The following is a 22,136-nucleotide window of genomic DNA, read 5'->3' on the forward strand; positions in this document are numbered from 1 at the left end:
ATGTGATAAAAAAAAACTGTTGATTAAAATATATTCAAACAACTTCCCAGGAAGGAATTTTTTATTTTTTATTTTTTTTTTGTAGCTCTTGAAAAGAAGAAGAGGTTATCCCTTTTACCTATTATCAATATCTATCGTTTTTACTATCTTTTTTATATTTATATATATATATTAAATCATGTCATCTGTAGGTTGATTATAAACAAACAATACTAAGGAGGAGACAGCTGGAGTACATATAGAAGAGATCAACATCATTATCATCATCAACAAACGAGTAGCATTAAATATCTACAAACATGTTGGTTTCGAACAACACAACAACAAATCAATAGTCATATGATGATGATGATGATGATGAAGTTGGTCTTCTATTAGACAATCTGCAATACTTCCTGTGCGGCTATCATGTCATTGTTATAACGAATCAAGTTTAAACTAATCAACAACAATATCTATTAAAATACAGGAACTTAATAACTTTTGTCAAAAGATCATTCAAAGATTCCAAGGATCATCTATAGTAATTGCAGATAAGGATGGTTTTGTTTTAGCCAAGGGTAAATAAATTAGAACAACAAGACAACAACAAAACGACAACAAAACAAAACAACTACACATAATACTTACACCTCTTTTCATTCCGTTAGCTATTGACCACGACACTATGGAAGAAAAAGTAATCGACAGTTCATTTTTATCTACCTTTTCATTGGCATCTGATCAGGTAAGACTAGAGTTTTAAAAACAACAACTACAACAACAACAACAACACCCTATTCTCTGATTTGATGAATAATAGAATAGAATAATAATTCTATTATTATTATTATTATTATTGGTGAACCAATTCATTAATCTCCCCTTTTTGATTTATTTATATAGGCTGGTAAACTTTTATTTGGAAAGAACAAGAGCATTGTTTCATATTTTGACGATAAATTGGTATTTCAAATCAATGTTCAAAACATTATAGTATCTATTATTTGGGATTCAGATTCAAATGTTGGGGTTTTGTTGGGTGCTCAAGATGAAATTATACGTTCACTCACAACACTTTCCAATTCCATTCAATTGGATATTCAAGATTTGTAAAGCTTCACATCGATAATAAACTAATTTAAAATCCCCCCCCCCCCCTCACATACATACATACATACATATAAATATATAAATATAATAAACCTTTGGACCCGCGAGTTGGTATTCTTCAAACGTTGTCACAAGTATAAAACAAACTCCCCCTCCCTATCGATAAATGATATCCCATCCATCCATCTTTTGAATCAATAAAATAAAACTATCATTAATAATGATATTTTTTTTCTTTATTCAATGATTATCTATATCTATATCTATATTTATTAATAAATACTTTTCTAGACCAATATTCCTCAACGACAACATTTAGCACCACCCGACATTTGAAACAACAAGTAGACACTACACAATTTTGGAAGGTCATTCCCTACCCTGCCCCAACCCTAAACCTTCAAACTGTTGTCAGTTTGTTGTCGTGTCACGAACAAGTACGTCATTCTGGAAGTTAAGATCCATAGATTTGTTTGGTCAACCCGAATAGTTGGTGGAACAACAAAAGGCTCAAGTTCTTTTTTTTTTTTTTTTAAATTCCCTTCTCATAAAGTATTTTTTTTTCTTGAACTGATTTTGCTTGAGCTTGTCAGTTTTTTTATTATTAAAACCAAATTAGGAAATATTGACCATTAAGAAAGGCTTTTTGAAAACTCTTCCTCATCAACTTTAATACCCCCCAATGCCCCCGCGACTCTCTTTTAGAGTGGTGGCAGTATTGGTTCATAGACAGTCGACCACCACCAAAACACAACAAACATCGAATTAATTAAAGAGAGTGAGTGAACTAGTGCAACTGTCGCCTGTAGAAAAAGACCAAGACCTAAATGTAGAATATTGAATTTATTATATCACATCCAAAAAGAACAACTCAAAGATCCATAGTACCGTTCATATTTTTGATACATCAATGATATTTCAAAACAACAAACAAACTCTTTTTAGCTTTCTTTTTAAATTATTTATATAGTTTCCACACACCCACCTAAACATTAATTAAATGTCTTTTCAATTTTTATAGGTTATTCATTAAATCAACTAAATAAATATAAATATAAAATATTAATATATATATAATAATAATAATAATAATACTACTAGAGAGAACTAAAAATAATAATAGTAATAATAATAATTTTCAAGAGCAGTATTATATTTTCATGTCAAAACGTCGATAACAAAAAAGGTAAAAGATAATAATAATAATAATAATAATAATCAGTACTGCTGTGTTTGTTTATTGTTGTTGTTCACACATCGTCGTTGACGTATTTTTGTTCGATTTAAAACTATCACCATCTTAATGTTTTTTATAATTTTCGCCGAGTGGTCTTTTTTGATGGATGGGAAAGGTTGTTTTTTATCAACAATCCCTACACCAAAAACCATGGTTGGTTGGGCTCTCTGACCTGACGCGGATGTGCAGAAAACCTACAGACTTGCAGGTCATAAATTTATGAAAGAGGTGCTGTTGTTGTCATTTCCCACTCACTGTTTGCAGGTGTCGACCCAACAGAGAACTGTTTCTTGTTAGACCGCTCTGGGAACTCTTCACTACGATTTACTCTAGCCATCATAAACCTTTCAACCAAATCAGCAACCCCACGATGGTTTACTTGGATCTATAAACATAACCGTTCATCCAAACAACCAATAATTCGTCGTTCCTCATGTTGTCTAGATATCTATCGTCGTTCTCTTTTGGAGCTTGTCAAGCTTTGATTTTAACCTCTTCATTTTATTTGTTAAATCAACCAATCTGTTTTCTTCCTGTTCAAATGTCAGTACTGTCATTCATTCATTCACACATTTCAACTTCTTCTACTACTACTACTACTACAATAGGCATCAATATACCACACATTCATTCTATCTCCTACATACTCTTTTAAGGGATCCATCCACAGTTGTAAGTACACTATTACTCTTTCCCCACACACCATCTTATTATTATGTCTCTCTGCCAAGGTTGACTTGATGTCTGTTCAGAGAATAATTATCTCTTTGTCTTTCTTTCATCCTTGCCCCTCAAATTCATTTTTCAGTGTTGGATATTTTGATCAAACAAAATATCTCCATTGTTCTCGAATAGTCGACTAAAAATAACCCATCAAGGGTGCGCAATCGTGATCGAAAAGCTGTTTTTTTTCCAAATGGCGCAGATTTTTTTTTTATGGCATCATTCCTTTGCATTGAGTGTCAAAAACTCAGCCATCTGTTGGCAAATCACCACCGAGGAAGGTCTACGACTAACCCCTACTCTCTCGATCTGCGTACCCTCCTCTTAACATCCGTCTCCAATATACGAATGTTGGAGGTCGACCACGAGGCGTGTACCTCAGGCTATTTCGAACAAACAAGATGAAGGGTTTTTTTTCTTTTTGTTTTCGATCAGGCTTGTTTTCGAAATCTGCCCTTGCCGCACTGTGACCCTTCGCTCATACAAGCCAATTTTTTTTTGATTTTTTAATTTTTTTTGTTTCGTAGCGAAAAAAACACCTTCACGCCTTTGACCATTCATTCTTCACCCCCAACCTTTTTTTCCCTCTTTCCTTCTATAAGCTCTAGTAACACTACAAACTCTTTCTTTTCTCTCTCTCTTTTATAAAATACTATTATCTATCTATTTTCGATCAAAAGCACTTTTTTTTATATCTTGCTTGATTGAATTTATTGTATCATATTCACCCCCATCAGTAGTATAATAATATTTAAACGAAAAAAAGAGAAAACTTTAAAGCACATACTCGTCAACAAAGGCACAGGAATCCAATTTCGCACCACACACATTTTTGTTTTTGATATATATATACACTACCCTTCCATGTTTTATTAAACAAAACAGCCATACCAGATATATAATCATTTTTTTTTTTCGAGGTCACCCTTAGGCAAACAATTTTTTTGTACCATTACTTTTTGTAGTTTTAAATATTCTATCTTTGTTTAACAATTAGTTACTTTTTTTTTCCAAAGTCTAATTGCCATCTTTTTTTTACTCTGTACATATATTTTATTTTTTTTAACCAAAAACTCCAATTTAAACTAACTTTTAGATAAAGTTATATTAACCAACCATTATTCTTTCAAAATAATTAGAATTTATTCTCAATTAACAAAACACGAAATATATACTTTTTTTTTTTTTTAATATTTATATATTTTCCAACTATATCCCTCTGTACATATATTTGACATTAACAACAACAACAACAACAACAATACAAATAGGAATTCACCAAAACTCCTAAATTAATTAATTTAATTTTTCTTTTTTCAAATTAATTAATTTCCGATCAAACAACAAAAAATCATCCGATAATTATACATTTTCCCCAAACAACCAACATTTTTTTCCAATTACACTCTCTCTTATTCAAAAATGCCATTAATGTGCGAAATTGACCTTCCATTCCTCTCTAAATACTTTCATTTACCAATAAATGATGTAGCTAAAGAGATTGGAGTATGTGCTACTGTTTTAAAGAAGATTTGTAGAAAGAATGGAATTCCAAGATGGCCACATAGAAAGGTAAATATTAAAAAAAAACAAAAAAAACAAATAATAATATATTAATATCTTAATTTCAATAGATTAAAAGTATTGATAAGATGATTTCCAATCTTGAAAATACCACTCCAAAGAATATGGAAGTAGACGTCCGTATTAAAGAAGAGATTGAAAACCTCAAGAGAAAGAAAGCCTACCTTATCAAGAACCCAAATATCCTCGGTTTCAAGTCAAAGACCATCAAAGAGTCTGTACTTGAGGGCCAAGGTCAAATTGATCTTTCTGGAATCGAACCATCTAGTAGTCCAACCCCATCTAGTAGCCAAGCTTTTAAGAATCTTGGTGCTATCTCCAACCCATACATTCATCAAAATCAATTGATGATGGATGAACAACAACTTTGTAATAATAATAATCAACAAAATCAAAATCAAAATAATAATAATAATATCAATAGTAGTAGTGATAACATAAGTAGTTCAGTACCAACTTCTCCAAATTATCATTCATATCCATATCAACAACAACAACAACAACAACAACAACAACAACAAAACTTTAATTATTTCCATACTCTTACCAATGTAGCATCACAACCACAAAACCAACAACAACCACAACCACAATATAATACTGAATTATTACGTACACAATTCTATCAACAACCCCAACAACAACAACAACAACAACAACAACAACAAGTAGTCCAACAGCCACGTTTCATTTCGAGCTCGCCAAGTAAACTTGTTCCATCCCAACAAGGACCACCATCACCATCGCCAAGCACTTGGAGCATTCACCAAGACTCACCATTCCAAACACTCAAACAAGTCGTTACCGATGAACAACAAGTCCATCAACATAAACGTGTATCACCACAACCAGTACAATCATCGACTGAAAGTTCCAACGGATATTTAATTCAGCTTCCCAAATTAATGATTCCAAACTCTTCTTCATTTGGAGATCTCGTATCCCTCTCCACCAACTCCTCTCATTTACAAACCCTTGAGCCAACCTCGCTCATCGAAACCTCTGTACCATCATCTCAACAAAACTCCCCATCTTCCCAACACTATGCACTACCATCGTGGTTTAAAAAGGAACATGACATGGTCCTTCAAAATTTTTCCCAACACCAACAACAACAACAACAACAACAACAAAGAACTTCACCACAACAACAACAACGATCCAATAATGTTATTAGAGTTGATCAATTAATTTCCGACGAAGATAATGTCCCAATTGTTATCCAACACTTTACTTCACCATCTTCTTTAATTGATTGCTAAACAAAAACATTTAAACAATTCTATGTTCTTTGATCCAACCGAGTATTAGTATTCCATATTCACCATCATCTCCAACCCACCGCAAAAACCCCCAGACCAACCAACCAACCAACAGTTGTTAGATAATTCTTTTTAAATATACATATATTTATTAATCCTATTTATATGTTTATTTCCGCCGACTCATAATTATTCTAATCACACATGTAATTATTTTCCCCTACCCTACCCAACCAACCCCCCGCTACCTCCCCAAACGACCAAGATGTCTTTAACAATAAAAACATATTTAAATTAGTATCATAATATTATTATTATTATTATTATTATTATTATTATCATTTGTTGAATCTTTTTTTTATTAATTCTATATATCCTTTGTTATTATTTAATTTATTTTTTATAATTGAGTTTCACCTTGTTGTTCAAAATCTTTTAATTCTTTCTTTACTCTTTTTTTAATTTCCTTTTTCTTTTCATGTTCGATGATTTCTTCTGGATAAATGTATGGTTTGATATTTTTGTGACCAGATGATTCTCTGGTTCTTGTCAACATGAGTGATACCATTGAGGCACCAACAAAGGCAGATGCAAATTTAACAGAGGTACATTTTACAAGAATGTATCCACCAGTCATAAAGATTGCACTACCAAGTGATTCAACTGCTGCTGAACCAGTGAGTGACTTGACGCTACTGATGATCGTTCCAAATATCGACATACCTCCAACCAATAGAATGGGGAAACCAATACTTTCTGTAAGTGGTCTCTTGGTGTACATTCCAAAAGCAGCCATTTGTATAAAAGTTGAAACGACTGGTAGTTTTTGATGTTGCAATGCGTATGGCAAATAATAACGTAGACGAGCTTGTGTAATGTACTTGTCGATAATTATTTGTGGGAGGGTTTGTTGGTTCTTGCTGACTGGTCCATTGGCAGCAATCAATTGAAGCATTGCGTATTTAATGGAAGGAATATTATTTTTGAGATGTTTGGTGATGAGGAATTCAAATACGACAATGATACCACTATCGATCAATATTTGATAACAATCTCTACGATTGATTACAAGGATTGCCAATGATAAACATATCATCTCTGAACATACTAATGGTGTAAATTGACTCTTACAGAATGATACTATTCTATGAATTGGTATATCCTCTTTTTTCACTAAAGATGATTGAAAAAATGATGTCAGTCATATGTACTAGATAATCGACGAATATCTATACTACAAACATACTATTTAAAAGTAATTGAGACATGATTTGAATGGAAATACTAATTGTATTTTCATTTTGAAGATGGTCAAATAGTGTTTTGATATCCTCTTTTGAAGCATGTTTGATGTTTTGTGTTTCATAGGTTGATCTAATGGCAGCAGCGGTAACACTCATAATTTCCAACAACTTTAATACATTGGCACTTGTAGAGATGTCTTTGGTGATGAATTGATTATTGTAAATCACTTGGAGTACCTCTTGTATCTTTGCACCAGAGAGATCAATCTCTCCCTCTACAGTAACCTTTTGATGAAGTTCATCGATAGCATGTTGAATTTGATCTACAATTACTTGACTTGGTCCAACTTGAATGGTTTTTAAATCTATATATAGATTAGGTTAGAAACATTTTAAATTGATGTAACAAGTATACTCCAAATAACAACGACGGTGACGACAACTACATACAATAGAGAGAGAATGAAACAGCAGTAGATAATAAACCAACCTTTACACCTTGAGCCAATGTGACATTATTATGTAATCTAGTTGATGCAAGTGTCAATGTTTCTTTTGCAAGTTTTAAAGGTACTTCTTTAATAGTATCTATATATTGCATTCTAATCTATCTAGTATCTCTATCTATTCTTTTTAAATATATATATGAGAATAGAACCTTTGTTTGATCATCGTTTTTAATCATCATCATTGCTCGAGTACACTGAAAAAACGACAAAAAACAAAAAAGTCTCCCAACTTGATATTATATATTTTCCTATTTATTAATATTAATATTTATATATATATTTATTTATTTATTTAAAGAGAACTAGTTGGATTATTAATAGGAGTTATAGTATGAATAGATTGAAAAGAATGACCTGGTTCAATGAGAGGTGGTCGATTGATAACACCTGCTTCTATACATATCATTTGTAGGTACTCTAAATCACCAAAGTCTTCCATCTTTTTTGACTTTTCAATCCATGGATTCCAAACTACTGCATCTGGTAGACTCTGTGATGATGTTAGTTTGATAGATGATTTGGTGTCTACAATGGTGACTGGTTGTTTAGTGTCTAGATAGACTCTATCAACTTCTTCGCCAATCACTACATTCTTGCGTGCCTCCTTTTCAACGATTAGATTTCTCATCTTGTCAATGTATTCTACTTGATATAGTCCTTCTACGTGTACATTTGATATTTGTGATACTTGGTAGTAGGTGTGGAAGGCCAGTTGAAAGTCCCATGGCTTTTGATCGGTATTGGTAGTGGTAAATCTAAGTTCTAACCGATCGGCAAACAATACTACACTATAGATACACTTGAAAGAGTAGTCCCAAATGGAACGAGTGTAATCATTGTCAACGAGTTGAAGATCAACACCTACACATTGATTGACACTATCAACAAATGTATCGTGAATAGCCCATTCAGTGTTTCTAGCAAATCCATGTGTCTGTATCTTTCCAGGTCCAAATTGTGGAAAGATAATTGGTACACCTCCTCTAATCGCTTTGCCACTTGTAAATACAGACTTTTCACTTGTAAATAAATGTTCACTTGAATTGGTCTTGAATGATATAACATGTCCTCCTAGATAATAATAATAATAATAAAATGTGAATTATTAATATCAAGTTATATACATATGTAGATATATAGATGATAGATAGATAGATAGATATAGATTGATGAATCAACAAACCATGTAAATAAACGGAAGAAGAAGAGTTATTGCCACTATCTAAATGTACAATAGTTAGACCATGTCTTTGATCAATTGAAACATATCCCTTTTTATTCCATTGTTGTTGTAGTGTTGCTATATCTGTCATTATCTATCTCTCTATCTCTATTATATCTATCTATATTATTATTATTATTATTATTATCTCTATGTTGTTAAAAAGTGATTGAATTTGGTTTAAACCACTTTCTAAATTATGTTTCTAAATTAATTGAAGCGTATTCGAAGTTCACACAAAATCACATCTGTTGGTGCATCGCAACGAATAGTTTTCATTGAACACCTAAATTAGATTATCTGTTCAGTTTTAAAAGAGAATAAATCAGCTAGCTTTGATCAAGAAGAGGATCATTTTTATTTTCAACAATTCTATCTTATCTATTTATCTATTTATCTATCATTTAGTTATTCAAAGGAATGACAACACATTCATCAACAACAACAACAACATCAGGTATTGATAATAAATCAGCACAATTTGCATGGTCAAAGCATGGTGCAGCCAAGACAGTTTGTATAGCCTATGCATTGGGTATCGCAATGGGTGTTGGTATATCAGTCTATTTCTATTCTGATTCATTCCCTACATTTGGTCTATACCTAACATCACTATCAATCTTTCATCTATGGGAATACATTTGGGTATCAATGTATGATACTTCTAATCTTTCAAGTGAATGTATGTTATTATATATTATCTATCTATCTATATTATATCATACTAATTAAAATCTCTCTCTCTCTCTCTCTCTCTCTCTCTTTGTCTCTCTAAGCATTCTTATTAAATCATAGTAGAGAATATCATTTAGCATTATTGGTTGGGTTTTCAGAGTTTTGGATTGAATGGTATTTATTCCCATCGTTGAAACAATTTGGATGGATTAGCTTTATTGGATTGATTGGGTCTTTGGGAGGACAAGCACTCAGAACCGTTGCAATGATCACTGCCGGTAGAAACTTTTCACATCTCATACAAGAAGAGAAACGTAAACATCACAAATTGGTGACTAATGGCATCTATCAATACATTAGACATCCAAGTTATTGTGGATGGTTCATTTGGAGTGTATCAACTCAACTATTGATGTTTAATCCAATTTGTATACTAGGTTTTGCCTACGTATCATGGCAATTCTTTAGCGATAGAATTGACTATGAAGAAGACACTTTAATTGAGTTCTTTGGAAATGATTATAAAGAATATAAAAAGAAGGTTTGGTCTGGTGTACCTCTTATTAAATAATATTAAATAATAATAATAATAATAATAACTTTACATGTAAAGTAAACAAATATAGTAATAATAATAATAATAATTGTACATTATAAATATATATAATATAATCCCAATACTATCTTCTTCCTTCTTCCTTCTTCCTTCCTCTTCTTCTTCCAACCTTACCGAGATAGAATAATAATAATAAATAATACTCGTAATTATTAATAATAATAATATTATTTATATACAACATCACTAGATTATACATTCATTCATTACCCTTGATTTTTTAAAAAGTGTGAATGTTTGGAAAAAAATATATTTTCTGTTTTTTTTTATTTATTTTTTATTGCTACCTTGAATGATAATAGAATATAAATTACAATTGAAACCAGTAATTTATATGTAGAAAAATTTAAAGATGGTAAAAGAAGTAGGGAATACTAAAATTTCAATGGATGAAATTGATATACCAACTACAAATAATAGTTTGAACCATCAGAATGGACAACAATCAATAGATTTAGAAAAGAGTGAAATAGATTTTAAAACAACATCATTTATTTTGGAAAATGAATCAAAGAATAATAGATTGAATAATAAAGATGATGGTGATGATTTGGAAAATAGAGTATCACCAGATGATGATAGTAGTGATTTTAAACTTCGACAATACTTTGAAGATTCACAAAGAATGTCAATATCAAATGGAAGTAAACCTAAAAAGATGGGTATTAGTGTTCATAATTTATCGGTTATTGGTATTGGTGCTGATGTATCTGTAATTAAAGATATGTTATCTCCTTTATTCTTTATATTTAATCCTTTTAAATGGTAAAAAAATTAAAAAAAACAAAAAAAAACAATGATTTTAAACATTCTCTCTACCTCTCTTTATCTTCATATTTTAGGAAAAGAAATAATGGTATAACATTTAATATATTAAATAATATAGATATATTTTGTAAAGATGGTGAAATGTTGTTGGTGTTGGGTAGACCTGGTGCAGGTTGTAGTACAATGTTGAGAATGATTGCAAATGTTCAACGTGACACTTATGTCAATGTCAAAGGTACTGTGTCTTATGGTGGTTTGGATTCAGAGAGATGGTCTAGATATAGAGGTGAAGCAATATACATTCCAGAGGAAGACTGTCATTTCCCAACATTGACACTACACCAAACACTCGACTTTGCTCTCAAGTGCAAGACTCCAGGTAATAGGTTACCAGATGAAACGAAACGATCTTTTCGTCAAAAGATATACAAGCTGATGTTGGATATGTATGGATTGGTTAATCAGTCAAATACAATCGTTGGTAATGCCTTTATTAGAGGGTTATCAGGTGGCGAGCGAAAAAGAACAACCATCACCGAAGCAATGGTCTCAGCAGCACCTATCAATTGCTGGGATTGTTCAACTCGTGGTTTAGACAGTGCAAGTGCATTGGACTATGCAAAATCACTTCGTATCATGACAGACACTCTGGACAAGACAACCATTGCAACCTTTTATCAGGCATCTGAATCAATCTATCGTCTATTTGACAAGGTGTTGGTACTTGAAAAGGGTAAATGTATCTACTTTGGTCCAACCGACCAGGCAAAGCAATACTTTGTAGACTTGGGATTCGATTGTGAACCACGTAAATCAACACCCGACTACTTGACTGGTGTCACTAATCCACAAGAAAGAAATATTCGTCAAGGTTTTGAAAGTAGTGCTCCTCAAACTAGTTTTGAATTTGAAGATGCATGGTTACATTCATCGAGTCGTAGTAAAATGCTTCAAGAACAAATGCAATTTGACCAACAGTTGGAAACAGAACAACCATACAAGATATTTGCTCAACAGGTTGAATCAGAGAAATCAAAAACGACACCAAACTCTAGACCATACACTACATCATTTTTCACTCAAGTTCGTGCCCTTACGATACGTCAATTTCAAATCATTTGGGGAAACAAGGTTTCAATGATATCTCGTTACATTTCAGTATTGTTTCAAGCATTTGTGTACGGATCTTTATTTTTCCAACAACCAAATGACATGAACGGACTATTCACAAGGTGTGGTGCGATATTTGGGTCCATTCTATTCAATTCCTTTTTGTCTCAAGGAGAGTTGATAGTCACATTTATGGGCCGTCAAACATTACAAAAACACAAAACCTATGCCATGTATCGTCCATCAGCCTACCACCTGGCTCAAGTCATAACAGATCTACCAATCATCGCATTTCAAGTACTTCTGTTCTCAATCATTGCCTATTTTATGTTTGGTCTTCAATATAGAGTGGAACAATTCTTTTTTTGGATTTTTAGTATGATTGGTCTCACTCTTTGTATCACCAATATTATTCGTGCGCTGGGCCATTTCTCTCCATCTCTGTATGCCTCTCAAAATGTAATGTCTGTCTATCTCTTGTTACTTCTTTGTTATGCTGGGTTTACAGTTCCCTATCCCAAGCTGCATCCATGGTTATCTTGGTTCCTTTGGATTAATCCATTCTCGTATGGATTCAAAGCACTCACTTTAAATGAATTCGAAAATATTATATTTGATTGTAATCAAACTGCCATCCCCTATGGTCCAACTTATCAACAACAATCATCATATCGTACATGTCCTATTCCTGGTTCTGTTCCAGGTCAACTATCAATATCAGGTGAATCATATCTTAAAAGTAATTTTGATATTGATGCATCTAGAAAAGGATTTTATATTTTAATAGTTTACCTATTTTGGGTATTATTTATTATTTTAAATATGTTTGCTTTAGAGTTTATTGATTGGACAAGGTATTTATATTAAAACAAAAAAAAAAAAAATACAATTAAATAATTTAATTAATATTTATTTTTTTAATTAGTGGAGGATATACAAAAAAAGTATATAAAAAAGGTAAAGCACCAAAGATTAATGATTCAAATCAAGAAGAAAAAAAGATAAACAAAATGGTTCAAGAAGCAAATGAAAATATAAAGAATATGTCATTGGATTGTGGTGGTGGTGTATTAACTTGGCAACATATAAAATATACTGTGCCAGTACCAGGTGGAAAGAGATTGTTATTGGATGATATACAAGGTTGGATTAAACCAGGACAAATGACAGCTCTCGTGGGATCAACAGGTGCCGGTAAAACGACACTTCTCGATGTGTTGGCCAAGAGAAAGACATTGGGAACTGTACAAGGTGATATTCGTCTAAATGGCAAACCACTTGAAATCGATTTCGAACGTATCACTGGTTACATTGAACAAATGGATGTTTTTAGTCCAAATCTAACTGTTCGTGAAGCACTTAGATTCTCTGCAAAGATGCGTCAAGATCCAAAAGTACCAATAGATGAAAAATACCAATACGTAGAGTCAATCCTCGAAATGATAGAAATGAAACACCTTGGTGATGCTCTCATTGGTGATTTGGAAAGTGGTGTTGGTATATCAGTTGAAGAACGTAAACGTCTAACTATTGGTATTGAATTGGTTGCCAAACCTCATATCCTTTTCTTGGATGAACCTACATCTGGTCTTGGTAAATATAAATATAACAATCAAATTAATTATTATATTTCAAATTAATTAATTAATTTCTTTTTCTATTATCTATTTCTATTTTTTAGATTCACAATCATCATATAATATTATTAAATTTATTCGTAAACTTGCAGATGCTGGTATACCATTGGTTTGTACCATTCATCAACCATCACCTGTATTGTTTGAATATTTTGATAGACTATTACTTCTTGCAAAGGGAGGTAAAATGGTTTATTTTGGTGATATTGGAGAAAGATCAAGTTTATTGACATCTTATTTCACTCGGTATGGTGCTAGACCATGTACTGAATCAGAAAACCCTGCAGAATATATACTTGAAGTCATTGGAGCTGGTGTTTATGGAAAATCAAATGTTGACTGGTCCAACACTTGGAAGAGTTCACCAGAGTACCAACAAGTTACTTTGGAATTGGAACAACTTAGTGGTATCACCACAAACAATCTATCCTCCTCTTTATCTTCTTCCTCATCCTCCTCACCACCTAGAGAATTTTCTACACCACTTGCCTATCAAATATGGCAAGTATATAAAAGAATGAATATTATTTATTGGAGAGATCCATTTTATTCATTTGGTCGATGGGTTCAAGGTATTGTTGTTGGACTCATCATTGGTCTAACATACTTTAATCTTCAATTCTCATCATCCGATATGAATCAAAGAGTGTTTTTTGTGTTTCAAGGTATCATTCTTGGCATCATGATGATATTTGCATCACTTCCACAACTATTTGAACAACGAAACACCTTTAGACGAGACTATGCCTCAAGACTTTACCATTGGATCCCGTTTGCATTGTCAATGGTAGCAGTCGAACTACCATACCTAGTTGTTACAAGTACTCTATTTTATGTGTGTGCCTATTGGTTGGCAGGACTTGGATCAGATGCAGAAACCAACTTTTACTTTTGGTTAACTTTTACCTTGTTTCTATTCTTTTGTGTGTCGATTGGTCAAGCAGTTGGTGCATTCTGTGAAACAATGTTCCTGGCAAAGTTTGTCATACCAGTGATCATTGCATTTCTCTTTTTGTTTTGTGGTGTACTTGCCCCGCCACAAAATATGCCTCTATTTTGGAGATCGTGGATCTATCACTTGATGCCAACTAGATACCTCATGGAAGGATTTGTTACCAATATTTTAAAGGATGTAAATGTACGTTGCACAGACGAGGATCTAATTCGATTTACCTCTCCACCAGGACAATCTTGTGAACAATACACTCAACCATTTAGTCAATACAGTACTGGATATACCCAACAACTATCGTCACCACAAAACGACACATGTGGGTATTGTATCTACTCTAATGGTTCTGAATACTATCATACACTTGGTTGGAGTGAAAGTAATCGATATAGAAATCTATTGATTGTATTTTGTTATTGGATATTCAATATATTCTTGGTTACCATCTTTATCTATATTTCTAGAAAACAAAAGAGATAAAAAATAAATCCAGCTCCCAAAAAAAATTTTTAAAATTAAATTTAATTTAAATTCTTTGTTAGATTGTAGTTGTTCACTGCAGTTTATGCGTGGTGTCTGCACAAGCACTTGGTGAGTTTTACCTTTTTTTTACTCATAAAATAACAACAATGCCCAGGATACATGAAATAAAATGATATTAATTTTAAAAAAAAATGTTATAGAAACTTTATTTATAGTATTATTAAAGTATTTGTATTGTTTTAAATTCATAGTGAATGTTTTCATCTGTTTTTGAGCTGTTTAAAATATTAACTTTGAACAATTATCATGAGAACGATTTTTAATAGTATTATTTATGCTGTATCTAAGTGTTATTGCTTGTTTTAATCTGTTTCTATACTGTTTATACCTGTTATCTCTCTTTAACTATGATTGTATTATATTTGTATTTTCTACATTGTATTGTATAGAAAATAACAAATAAAAAAAAAAAAAAAAAAAGTACCCAACCGACCAAAAAGATTGAAAGCGCTCATCAAAATAGTGTTGATCAATTTTTCATAATATACCCTGATAGTATTTTTGTAAATTAAAGTACAGCTCAAAGATTAGTCAATGAGATTTCATCTAATTATCAACATACATTGTCATGGTGGCCAAATATGGAAAGTGCTCTGGATAAAAATACTAACTAAACAACAAACTATCAAAGACTGATGAAATCAATAAACGTGATTCACTTTTAATAATTATTGTTTATGTTATAAATATTATCTTTACAATCTAATTTTAATCTAAAGCTTTTATATTATACCTCTCAAACTAATTTTATATTTACCTAGTATCTATATAGTTATTACAGCAATAAAAATAACACAACAAATAATAATAACTAATAATAACAACCATTAAGTCAAACATCATCCCAATCTCAGAAGTTAAATATGTCTAAAAAGAAACAATCTCCAACCTCAGAATTTCTATCAGAATCATCAGAATCCTCTACAGTTACAACATCAGAGTCCGAATCAGAATTATCTGTGTCGGAAGAGAATTCGAATCCATCCACTCCAGTTGACACATCAGAGTCCGAAGGGCTTGAGACTAGTTTTAGAACATTGACACTCGATCCACCAATTTTAAATTCAACTATCCTTCGTGAAAAAGGAGTAACCCAATTATATCACTTCACAGACAAAAGTAACTTAGACTCTATTAAACAAAATGGTCTATTTTCTTGGGATCATATTGATCAAAACGGAATTCAATCTGTGATGGGAAGTAACGAAGACTCAAGAAGATTGGACAAGAGAAAAGGATTAGAAGATTATGTAAGACTCAGCTTTGTTCAAAACCACCCCATGATGCACGCAGCATACAAAAGAGATAGTATAAAGCAACCAATTATTTTAGTAATTGATATCATGGTTGTGGATCTCTTGGATGTAAAGTTTTCTGATGTAAATGCAACTTCCAACAACGTAATCATTCAAAATGACACGAATCATATCCAATTCAGTATTTTCAAAAAAGATTATTTCAAACTCTCGACCAACGAAAAACAATACTTCCAGGCAGAGGTTTTAATAAGAAATAACGTACCTGCAAGTTATATCAAGAGATCTATTACCCCAAATATGGGTCGTAAGAGTACATAAATAATTCTTATGGATCACTTAGTTCAGCACTATCAAGAGCCCTCCACCTATCACCAAATCATTTGTAAATAAACTCTTTTATTTGTATCACAATAACATACAAAGTTAACAAAACACAGTTTCCATTTCCTTTATTGGGTCACCATTTGTGGACTGTGGGAATTATGATGAGGTTTGATTCGACGATTATAATACCAAAATAAAATGTATGGTAATTATAAAATACTTTTTTCCTTTAAAAAACAAATGTGTTTAGGAAATATGAGGAATACAATATGAGATACATACAATGAGAGCATATATCCTCACGACTCTAATGATCCCCATGTTATGTGGGGTATATAATTTGTTGATGATATAGTATATCGAGGAATGCCCCATTTCATATCTTTAACTTTGTGGATGGTATGATCTTGTCGATCCAATTGCTCTGTTTAACCCATCCACTCCAACAAATAGGATTATCTATCGGTTCTCTCGGTTGATTTATTTTGGAATTGAAGTAAAAGGAGAATAATCTACATTACATTTACTCCAAGCCTTTAAAACTGAACTTTCAGCAATTGATTTACATTTTGGATGATCTTCCAATGCTTTGATGGCACGTCTCTTTACACAATCTTGAAGATGATTATAAATACCTTTGTGTCCACGTGCAAACTCTTGTGCCAAATTACAATCACCAGATAGATTGGCAGCTCTAATCTCTGTACATGCAAGATGTTGACAATTGGTTGGATCCAAATCAACTCTGCACATATCATATGCATGTATCATTTCATGCATCACTGTATTTCTCATACTAGTATAAAATGTTGATACATTATTACATATTACAAGCTAAAATAAATAATTAAATTAATAAATAGGTTGAAAAAGACATACTATAGTTTTGTACATGTCGACGACACATACACCAAGTTGATTATCATAATAACCAAAAGCAGGATCATCACATGGTCTACATCTAATTACAGGTGGTTTACAACCCAATCTAACCATCTCTTTGATTATATATTGTAATGGTTCATCTATAACAAAAATAAGAGTATTAAGACCGAGCAACAATAGATATGATATCAATCAATCTAACAACATACATTCATTTAAAGTTTTCAATACAGTCTTTTCACATTGTTCATTGTTTGGTTCAATAAATATACTATTACTATCTAATTTCTTGTCATTGTTATTGTTTTGTTGTTCTTCTTTTGAATAAAGTGTTATATGATTATAGGTTTGTTTGTCGTCGTCGTCTTGTAAATCTATATCATCTTTATCTATATTATCATTTACTATATTATTTATATTATTGTTGTTTTGATTATTATTATTATTATTGTTATTAACTATAGACTTTAGTCTTTCTCTTATATGATCTGCAATCGTCATCGTTGTTATCTCTGTCTGTATCTTTGCTTTAAGATCTTCAAGGAATTATGTGTCTCTCGTTCGTTTTTCACAAACACATCCCAATCAAGAAATTATATACAATATTAATTTTAATAAATATTAATTAGTTATTAAATTAATTCAACCAACCGTCAACATTCAGTTTATTACATTAATCAAACAATTAAAAATAAAATAAATAAAATAAACAAAAAAGTTGTACTTTGGAATTTGATTGTTCAATTTGCTGCAGTGTCAAATAAAGGAGTAATAAAGAGTAGTTGATTCATTCACTATCATTTGCACTTAACTACGAGAATAACACATCCCCCCTTTTGTAAATAGTTGATTTGATAGATAACACTCGCTTCTTTGTTATTGATATAATAAAGAGTAGATAATAGAAGAAGAAGAAGAAGAAACATGTTGGATGGTGAAGTAGATACGATATCATTGAAATTGGTATTCGACTTTGAACCATATGTAACTGAAAAGAATGAAATAGAAGTTGATGAAGAAGATAAGGGTATGTATTACAACAATCAGATGAAGTTGTACACGTACAAGAGCCATATATTAACACATGTACATCCTATATAGACAACTCTGGTGAAATATGTAGATTCTTTTTAAAAGGAAATTGTACAAAGGGACCTGATTGTCCGTTTAAACACACAAAGACTGAACATGCTGTCGTCTGTAAACATTGGCTTAGAGGTTTATGCAAGAAAGGTGATCTATGTGAATTTCTTCATGAATATGATTTGGCAAAGATGCCTGAATGTTATTTCTTTTCAAAATATGGTAAGACAGATAGATAGATACATCAACCACACAACAACAACCGCTATCTTTTCTTTTACTGACACTTTTAATTTCTCTCTCTCTCTCTCAGGTGAATGTAATAATAAAGAATGTATGTACCTTCATTTAAATCCAGAGGAAAAGGTAATAGAATGTCCTTGGTACGCAAGAGGATTCTGTAAACATGGCCCAAAGTGTAGACATAAACATGTTAAAAAGTTGCTGTGCGAGAACTTTTATTTAGGGTTCTGTCCAGAGGGACCAAAATGTAAATATGGTCATCCAAAGTGGGAGGTGCCAAAAGAAGATTTAGAATCAAAACAAGATATCGAAAAACAACAACAGAGCAGACTACAAAGTCAACAATACAATCAACAAATCATTTCAAATATTTCAAAACAAAAACAAATGTTGTTACAACAACAACAAGATCAAGAAAATGGTATAGGTGGTGAAGATAAAATGAATATAGATAATCAAAATAATAATGGTAATAGTAATATAAGTAATATGAATAGTGGTGCTGGATATACTCAAATGCTTGGACAACAACATTCATATGGAGAAAGAGGTGGTAGAGGTGGTGGTGGAAGAGGTAGAGGTGGTGGACGAGGTAGAGGTGGTGGAAGAGGTAGAGGTGGTGGTGTTATGGGAGGTGGAGATCAAGGAGGAGGAGGTGGAGGATACCAAAATTTTAATCAAGCTCCTCCCCCTCAATTTAGTTATAATCAACACTATACATAACAAGAGAGCCACAACCAACTAAAATATTAATAATAATAAACTCAAAAAGAAAAAAAGACAAGAAAATAAACAACATTATTTATTCTTTTTTTTTTTTTGGTACTACCAAATAACAGCGTCAAACTTTGATGCTATATATCTGTTTCTCTTTTTTTATTAATCTTTTTTTAATTTTTGCCATAGTCTGGAACCATTTTACATAAATAGCTCAAATATGGTCTTCTTGAGAAAAGAGAATTCTCTTACTTTTTTTTTTCAATCTCGTCGATATCGCCCTTGTTGATGTCAAACTTGTGTCCAACGGGATGATCGATTTCATATTCCTCCTTTTCATGTGAAAGTTCTGGAATACCATATCCCTTTGGGTGTTGCTTTATTTCGTCTAAGAAAAATATTAAATTAATATTTTGAAAATATAAATATAAAATATACATATATACACAAAGACATACTTTTCTTATCCATTTTTTAATGTTTGTCTGTTTGTTTGAAAGTAATGAATTAAAATTACAACAAGTTTATTTTATAGTTTGTTGAAATGTAGAATTCATACTAAAATTAATATAAATTCAATTACCAATTCTTCCTTTTTAATACATTCATTGGTCTGTTGAATTCAACTAAAAATATGTTTTAGGGTTTTTTAACCAAAAAAGGAATAAAATTTTTATCTCTTTACCCTCAAATTAATTGAGACTGTTTCGAAATGGTAATAGGGAATATTCAAAATAGAAAGATAATAAAAACTATTGAACTTCGTTTTTTTGAACCAATAGAATAATTTTAATAAAAAAAATAATTTTTTAAAAGTAATAATGACCTCCATCCTTCCCTCTTTTTTTTTTAGAATCGATTCGTAGTAATTTTAATATTCGATAAGATATAGGGTATTCCCATCAAGTTATGGCAATAACCATTCAAACTAGAAGTAGAACAGTAAAGATTGATTCTGCACCAGAGGGAGGTTTCAGAGAAGAGGATCCCTCTGAAGATGAAGACTATGAACCAAGTGCTGGTGAAGAGGAATCTGAAGATGAACATGAAGAAGCAGAAGAACAAAAACGAAAGAGAAAGAAATCATCAACAACATCAAAAGATCAAACACAAAAGAAAACAAAGAATGATAATATAGATAACAACAAAGATGATGAACAACAAGATTCAAAGTCATCATCATCATCGTTTCAACAAGATTTAAAATCAAAGAGTTTAGATGAATTGATGCAACTTTCCTCATCTTCTTCATCATCGACTACAAAAGAATCGTCGTCACCAAATCAAAATAATAAGAAAGATTCTGAATCATCATCATCATCATCCAATAAGGTTGCCGATACAACAACCAGTAGTACTACTAAAATCGAAGTTGTAGAGTTTGCTGGTGAAAAAATAGAGTAAGACTTGACAAAGATGATTATTATTATTATTATGCTACAACCCTATTGATACCAACTATCATCATTATTATTACTTATAGGAGAGTTGTAAATATTACGCCTGTCTCTCCCAAGAAGAGTTTTGCTCCTGCTAGGCCATTCTCTGCTCAGAAAAAGTATGAACTCTCTACAATATATTCTTTCTCCTATGATGATATCTATTGATGCAAATAGATCATATACAAATATCTATAACAAATATCTGTATTGTCATACGACTTTAGATTACTTACCTTTCTTTTTGTTTTATGCAAGAGGGGCGTTAGATGGAATATTATCAGGTCTATCTGGGAACAACAAACCAAAAAAATTATCGACTTTGGAGAAATCCCAACTCGATTGGGAAAAGTTCAAAGATACCAATGTCATGGAAAAGAATGATCTGGAGAAACAAAGTAAAAATGGTTATCTTGAAAAACAAGCATTCCTTCAGAGAACTGATGAAAACCTTTACAACACTGTTAAATCATTACAAAAGAAACAATAGTAATAGTAATAGTAGTAGGTAGAAGTAAGTAAAGATAAAAAAAAAATAACAAAAGGGAAAAGGTTGAAGGTTAATGGGTTTCCTCCATCCCCCAATAAAATATCCCCCAACAACAACCATCACACCATGCATGGTATCCAAAAGTAATCGGATTACCTTTGATGATATTCTTTTCAAACCCATATTCGTCATTGTATTACTATTACGGATGATGAAGATAGTATCTTTGTGCGCACAAACCCTTTTATTGTTGTATTTTTACTTTTTTTATCGACATTTTAGCGATAAATTTATAAAACCTAAAAAGTCTGAAAATTGGGTAGAGAGAAACACTTGGCCAATAGAGGTGTGGGGGGACAGGTAAAAAAATCTCACACCGATTTCTTTGGTATGCCTCGAACCTCGCCTCATCACTCCCAAACGACCGCTCTGACCTTTTTTTTTGTTTTTTTTTATATTTTTAATGTTCAACCCGATTTCGAGCTAACAAGTTCCCAACATTCATTAATACAAGAGAGAGTC

At 31.8% G+C, this 22,136-nt stretch overlaps 11 protein-coding genes across 11 annotated transcripts; 6 read left to right on the plus strand and 5 right to left on the minus strand.

The window, feature by feature from the left end:
• Positions 1–178: 178 nt before the first annotated feature.
• On the plus strand, positions 179–1,428 carry DFA_00036 (uncharacterized protein; the record flags this gene model as incomplete). Its single annotated transcript, XM_004357696.1, has 5 exons — positions 179–187; positions 470–560; positions 651–727; positions 886–975; positions 1,384–1,428. The coding sequence occupies 5 exons, from the start codon at positions 179–181 to the stop codon at positions 1,426–1,428; spliced, it is 312 nt and encodes a 103-aa protein (XP_004357753.1).
• Positions 1,429–2,546: 1,118 nt separating this feature from the next.
• Positions 2,547–4,080, minus strand: DFA_00037 (uncharacterized protein; the record flags this gene model as incomplete). Its single annotated transcript, XM_004357697.1, has 2 exons — positions 2,547–2,714; positions 4,054–4,080. 2 exons carry the CDS (start codon positions 4,078–4,080, stop codon positions 2,547–2,549), a joined length of 195 nt encoding a protein of 64 aa, XP_004357754.1.
• Positions 4,081–4,474: 394 nt separating this feature from the next.
• DFA_00038 (RWP-RK domain-containing protein) lies at positions 4,475–5,898 on the plus strand (the record flags this gene model as incomplete). Its single annotated transcript, XM_004357698.1, has 2 exons — positions 4,475–4,624; positions 4,687–5,898. The coding sequence occupies 2 exons, from the start codon at positions 4,475–4,477 to the stop codon at positions 5,896–5,898; spliced, it is 1,362 nt and encodes a 453-aa protein (XP_004357755.1).
• Positions 5,899–6,298: 400 nt separating this feature from the next.
• Positions 6,299–7,743, minus strand: DFA_00039 (uncharacterized protein; the record flags this gene model as incomplete). The annotated part of the gene is made up of 3 exons (XM_004357699.1): positions 6,299–7,071; positions 7,145–7,507; positions 7,593–7,743. 3 exons carry the CDS (start codon positions 7,741–7,743, stop codon positions 6,299–6,301), a joined length of 1,287 nt encoding a protein of 428 aa, XP_004357756.1.
• Positions 7,744–7,943: 200 nt separating this feature from the next.
• On the minus strand, positions 7,944–8,964 carry DFA_00040 (aldose 1-epimerase family protein; the record flags this gene model as incomplete). Its single annotated transcript, XM_004357700.1, has 2 exons — positions 7,944–8,722; positions 8,835–8,964. The coding sequence occupies 2 exons, from the start codon at positions 8,962–8,964 to the stop codon at positions 7,944–7,946; spliced, it is 909 nt and encodes a 302-aa protein (XP_004357757.1).
• A 329-nt stretch (positions 8,965–9,293) lies between these two features.
• Positions 9,294–15,788, plus strand: DFA_00041 (uncharacterized protein; the record flags this gene model as incomplete). The annotated part of the gene is made up of 9 exons (XM_004357701.1): positions 9,294–9,555; positions 9,650–10,089; positions 10,505–10,929; positions 11,007–12,781; positions 12,830–12,896; positions 12,968–13,635; positions 13,724–15,036; positions 15,174–15,226; positions 15,689–15,788. 9 exons carry the CDS (start codon positions 9,294–9,296, stop codon positions 15,786–15,788), a joined length of 5,103 nt encoding a protein of 1,700 aa, XP_004357758.1.
• A 249-nt stretch (positions 15,789–16,037) lies between these two features.
• Positions 16,038–16,751, plus strand: DFA_00042 (uncharacterized protein; the record flags this gene model as incomplete). The annotated part of the gene is made up of 1 exon (XM_004357702.1): positions 16,038–16,751. One exon carries the CDS (start codon positions 16,038–16,040, stop codon positions 16,749–16,751), a length of 714 nt encoding a protein of 237 aa, XP_004357759.1.
• Positions 16,752–17,237: 486 nt separating this feature from the next.
• On the minus strand, positions 17,238–18,143 carry DFA_00043 (uncharacterized protein; the record flags this gene model as incomplete). The annotated part of the gene is made up of 3 exons (XM_004357703.1): positions 17,238–17,591; positions 17,637–17,782; positions 17,852–18,143. The coding sequence occupies 3 exons, from the start codon at positions 18,141–18,143 to the stop codon at positions 17,238–17,240; spliced, it is 792 nt and encodes a 263-aa protein (XP_004357760.1).
• Positions 18,144–18,566: 423 nt separating this feature from the next.
• On the plus strand, positions 18,567–19,691 carry cpsf4 (CCCH-type zinc finger-containing protein; the record flags this gene model as incomplete). Its single annotated transcript, XM_004357704.1, has 3 exons — positions 18,567–18,669; positions 18,690–18,947; positions 19,192–19,691. 3 exons carry the CDS (start codon positions 18,567–18,569, stop codon positions 19,689–19,691), a joined length of 861 nt encoding a protein of 286 aa, XP_004357761.1.
• Positions 19,692–19,858: 167 nt separating this feature from the next.
• On the minus strand, positions 19,859–20,156 carry DFA_00045 (uncharacterized protein; the record flags this gene model as incomplete). The annotated part of the gene is made up of 3 exons (XM_004357705.1): positions 19,859–19,913; positions 19,938–20,073; positions 20,132–20,156. The coding sequence occupies 3 exons, from the start codon at positions 20,154–20,156 to the stop codon at positions 19,859–19,861; spliced, it is 216 nt and encodes a 71-aa protein (XP_004357762.1).
• Positions 20,157–20,594: 438 nt separating this feature from the next.
• On the plus strand, positions 20,595–21,614 carry DFA_00046 (uncharacterized protein; the record flags this gene model as incomplete). The annotated part of the gene is made up of 3 exons (XM_004357706.1): positions 20,595–21,085; positions 21,169–21,243; positions 21,383–21,614. 3 exons carry the CDS (start codon positions 20,595–20,597, stop codon positions 21,612–21,614), a joined length of 798 nt encoding a protein of 265 aa, XP_004357763.1.
• Between the last annotated feature and the right edge of the window lie 522 nt (positions 21,615–22,136).

The sequence above is a fragment of the Cavenderia fasciculata genome (genome assembly GCF_000203815.1).
Source record: "Cavenderia fasciculata unplaced genomic scaffold Scf_Dfasci-F-a-11f03.f1-5, whole genome shotgun sequence".
In the NCBI taxonomy this organism is placed as follows: Eukaryota; Evosea; class Eumycetozoa; order Acytosteliales; family Cavenderiaceae; genus Cavenderia; species Cavenderia fasciculata.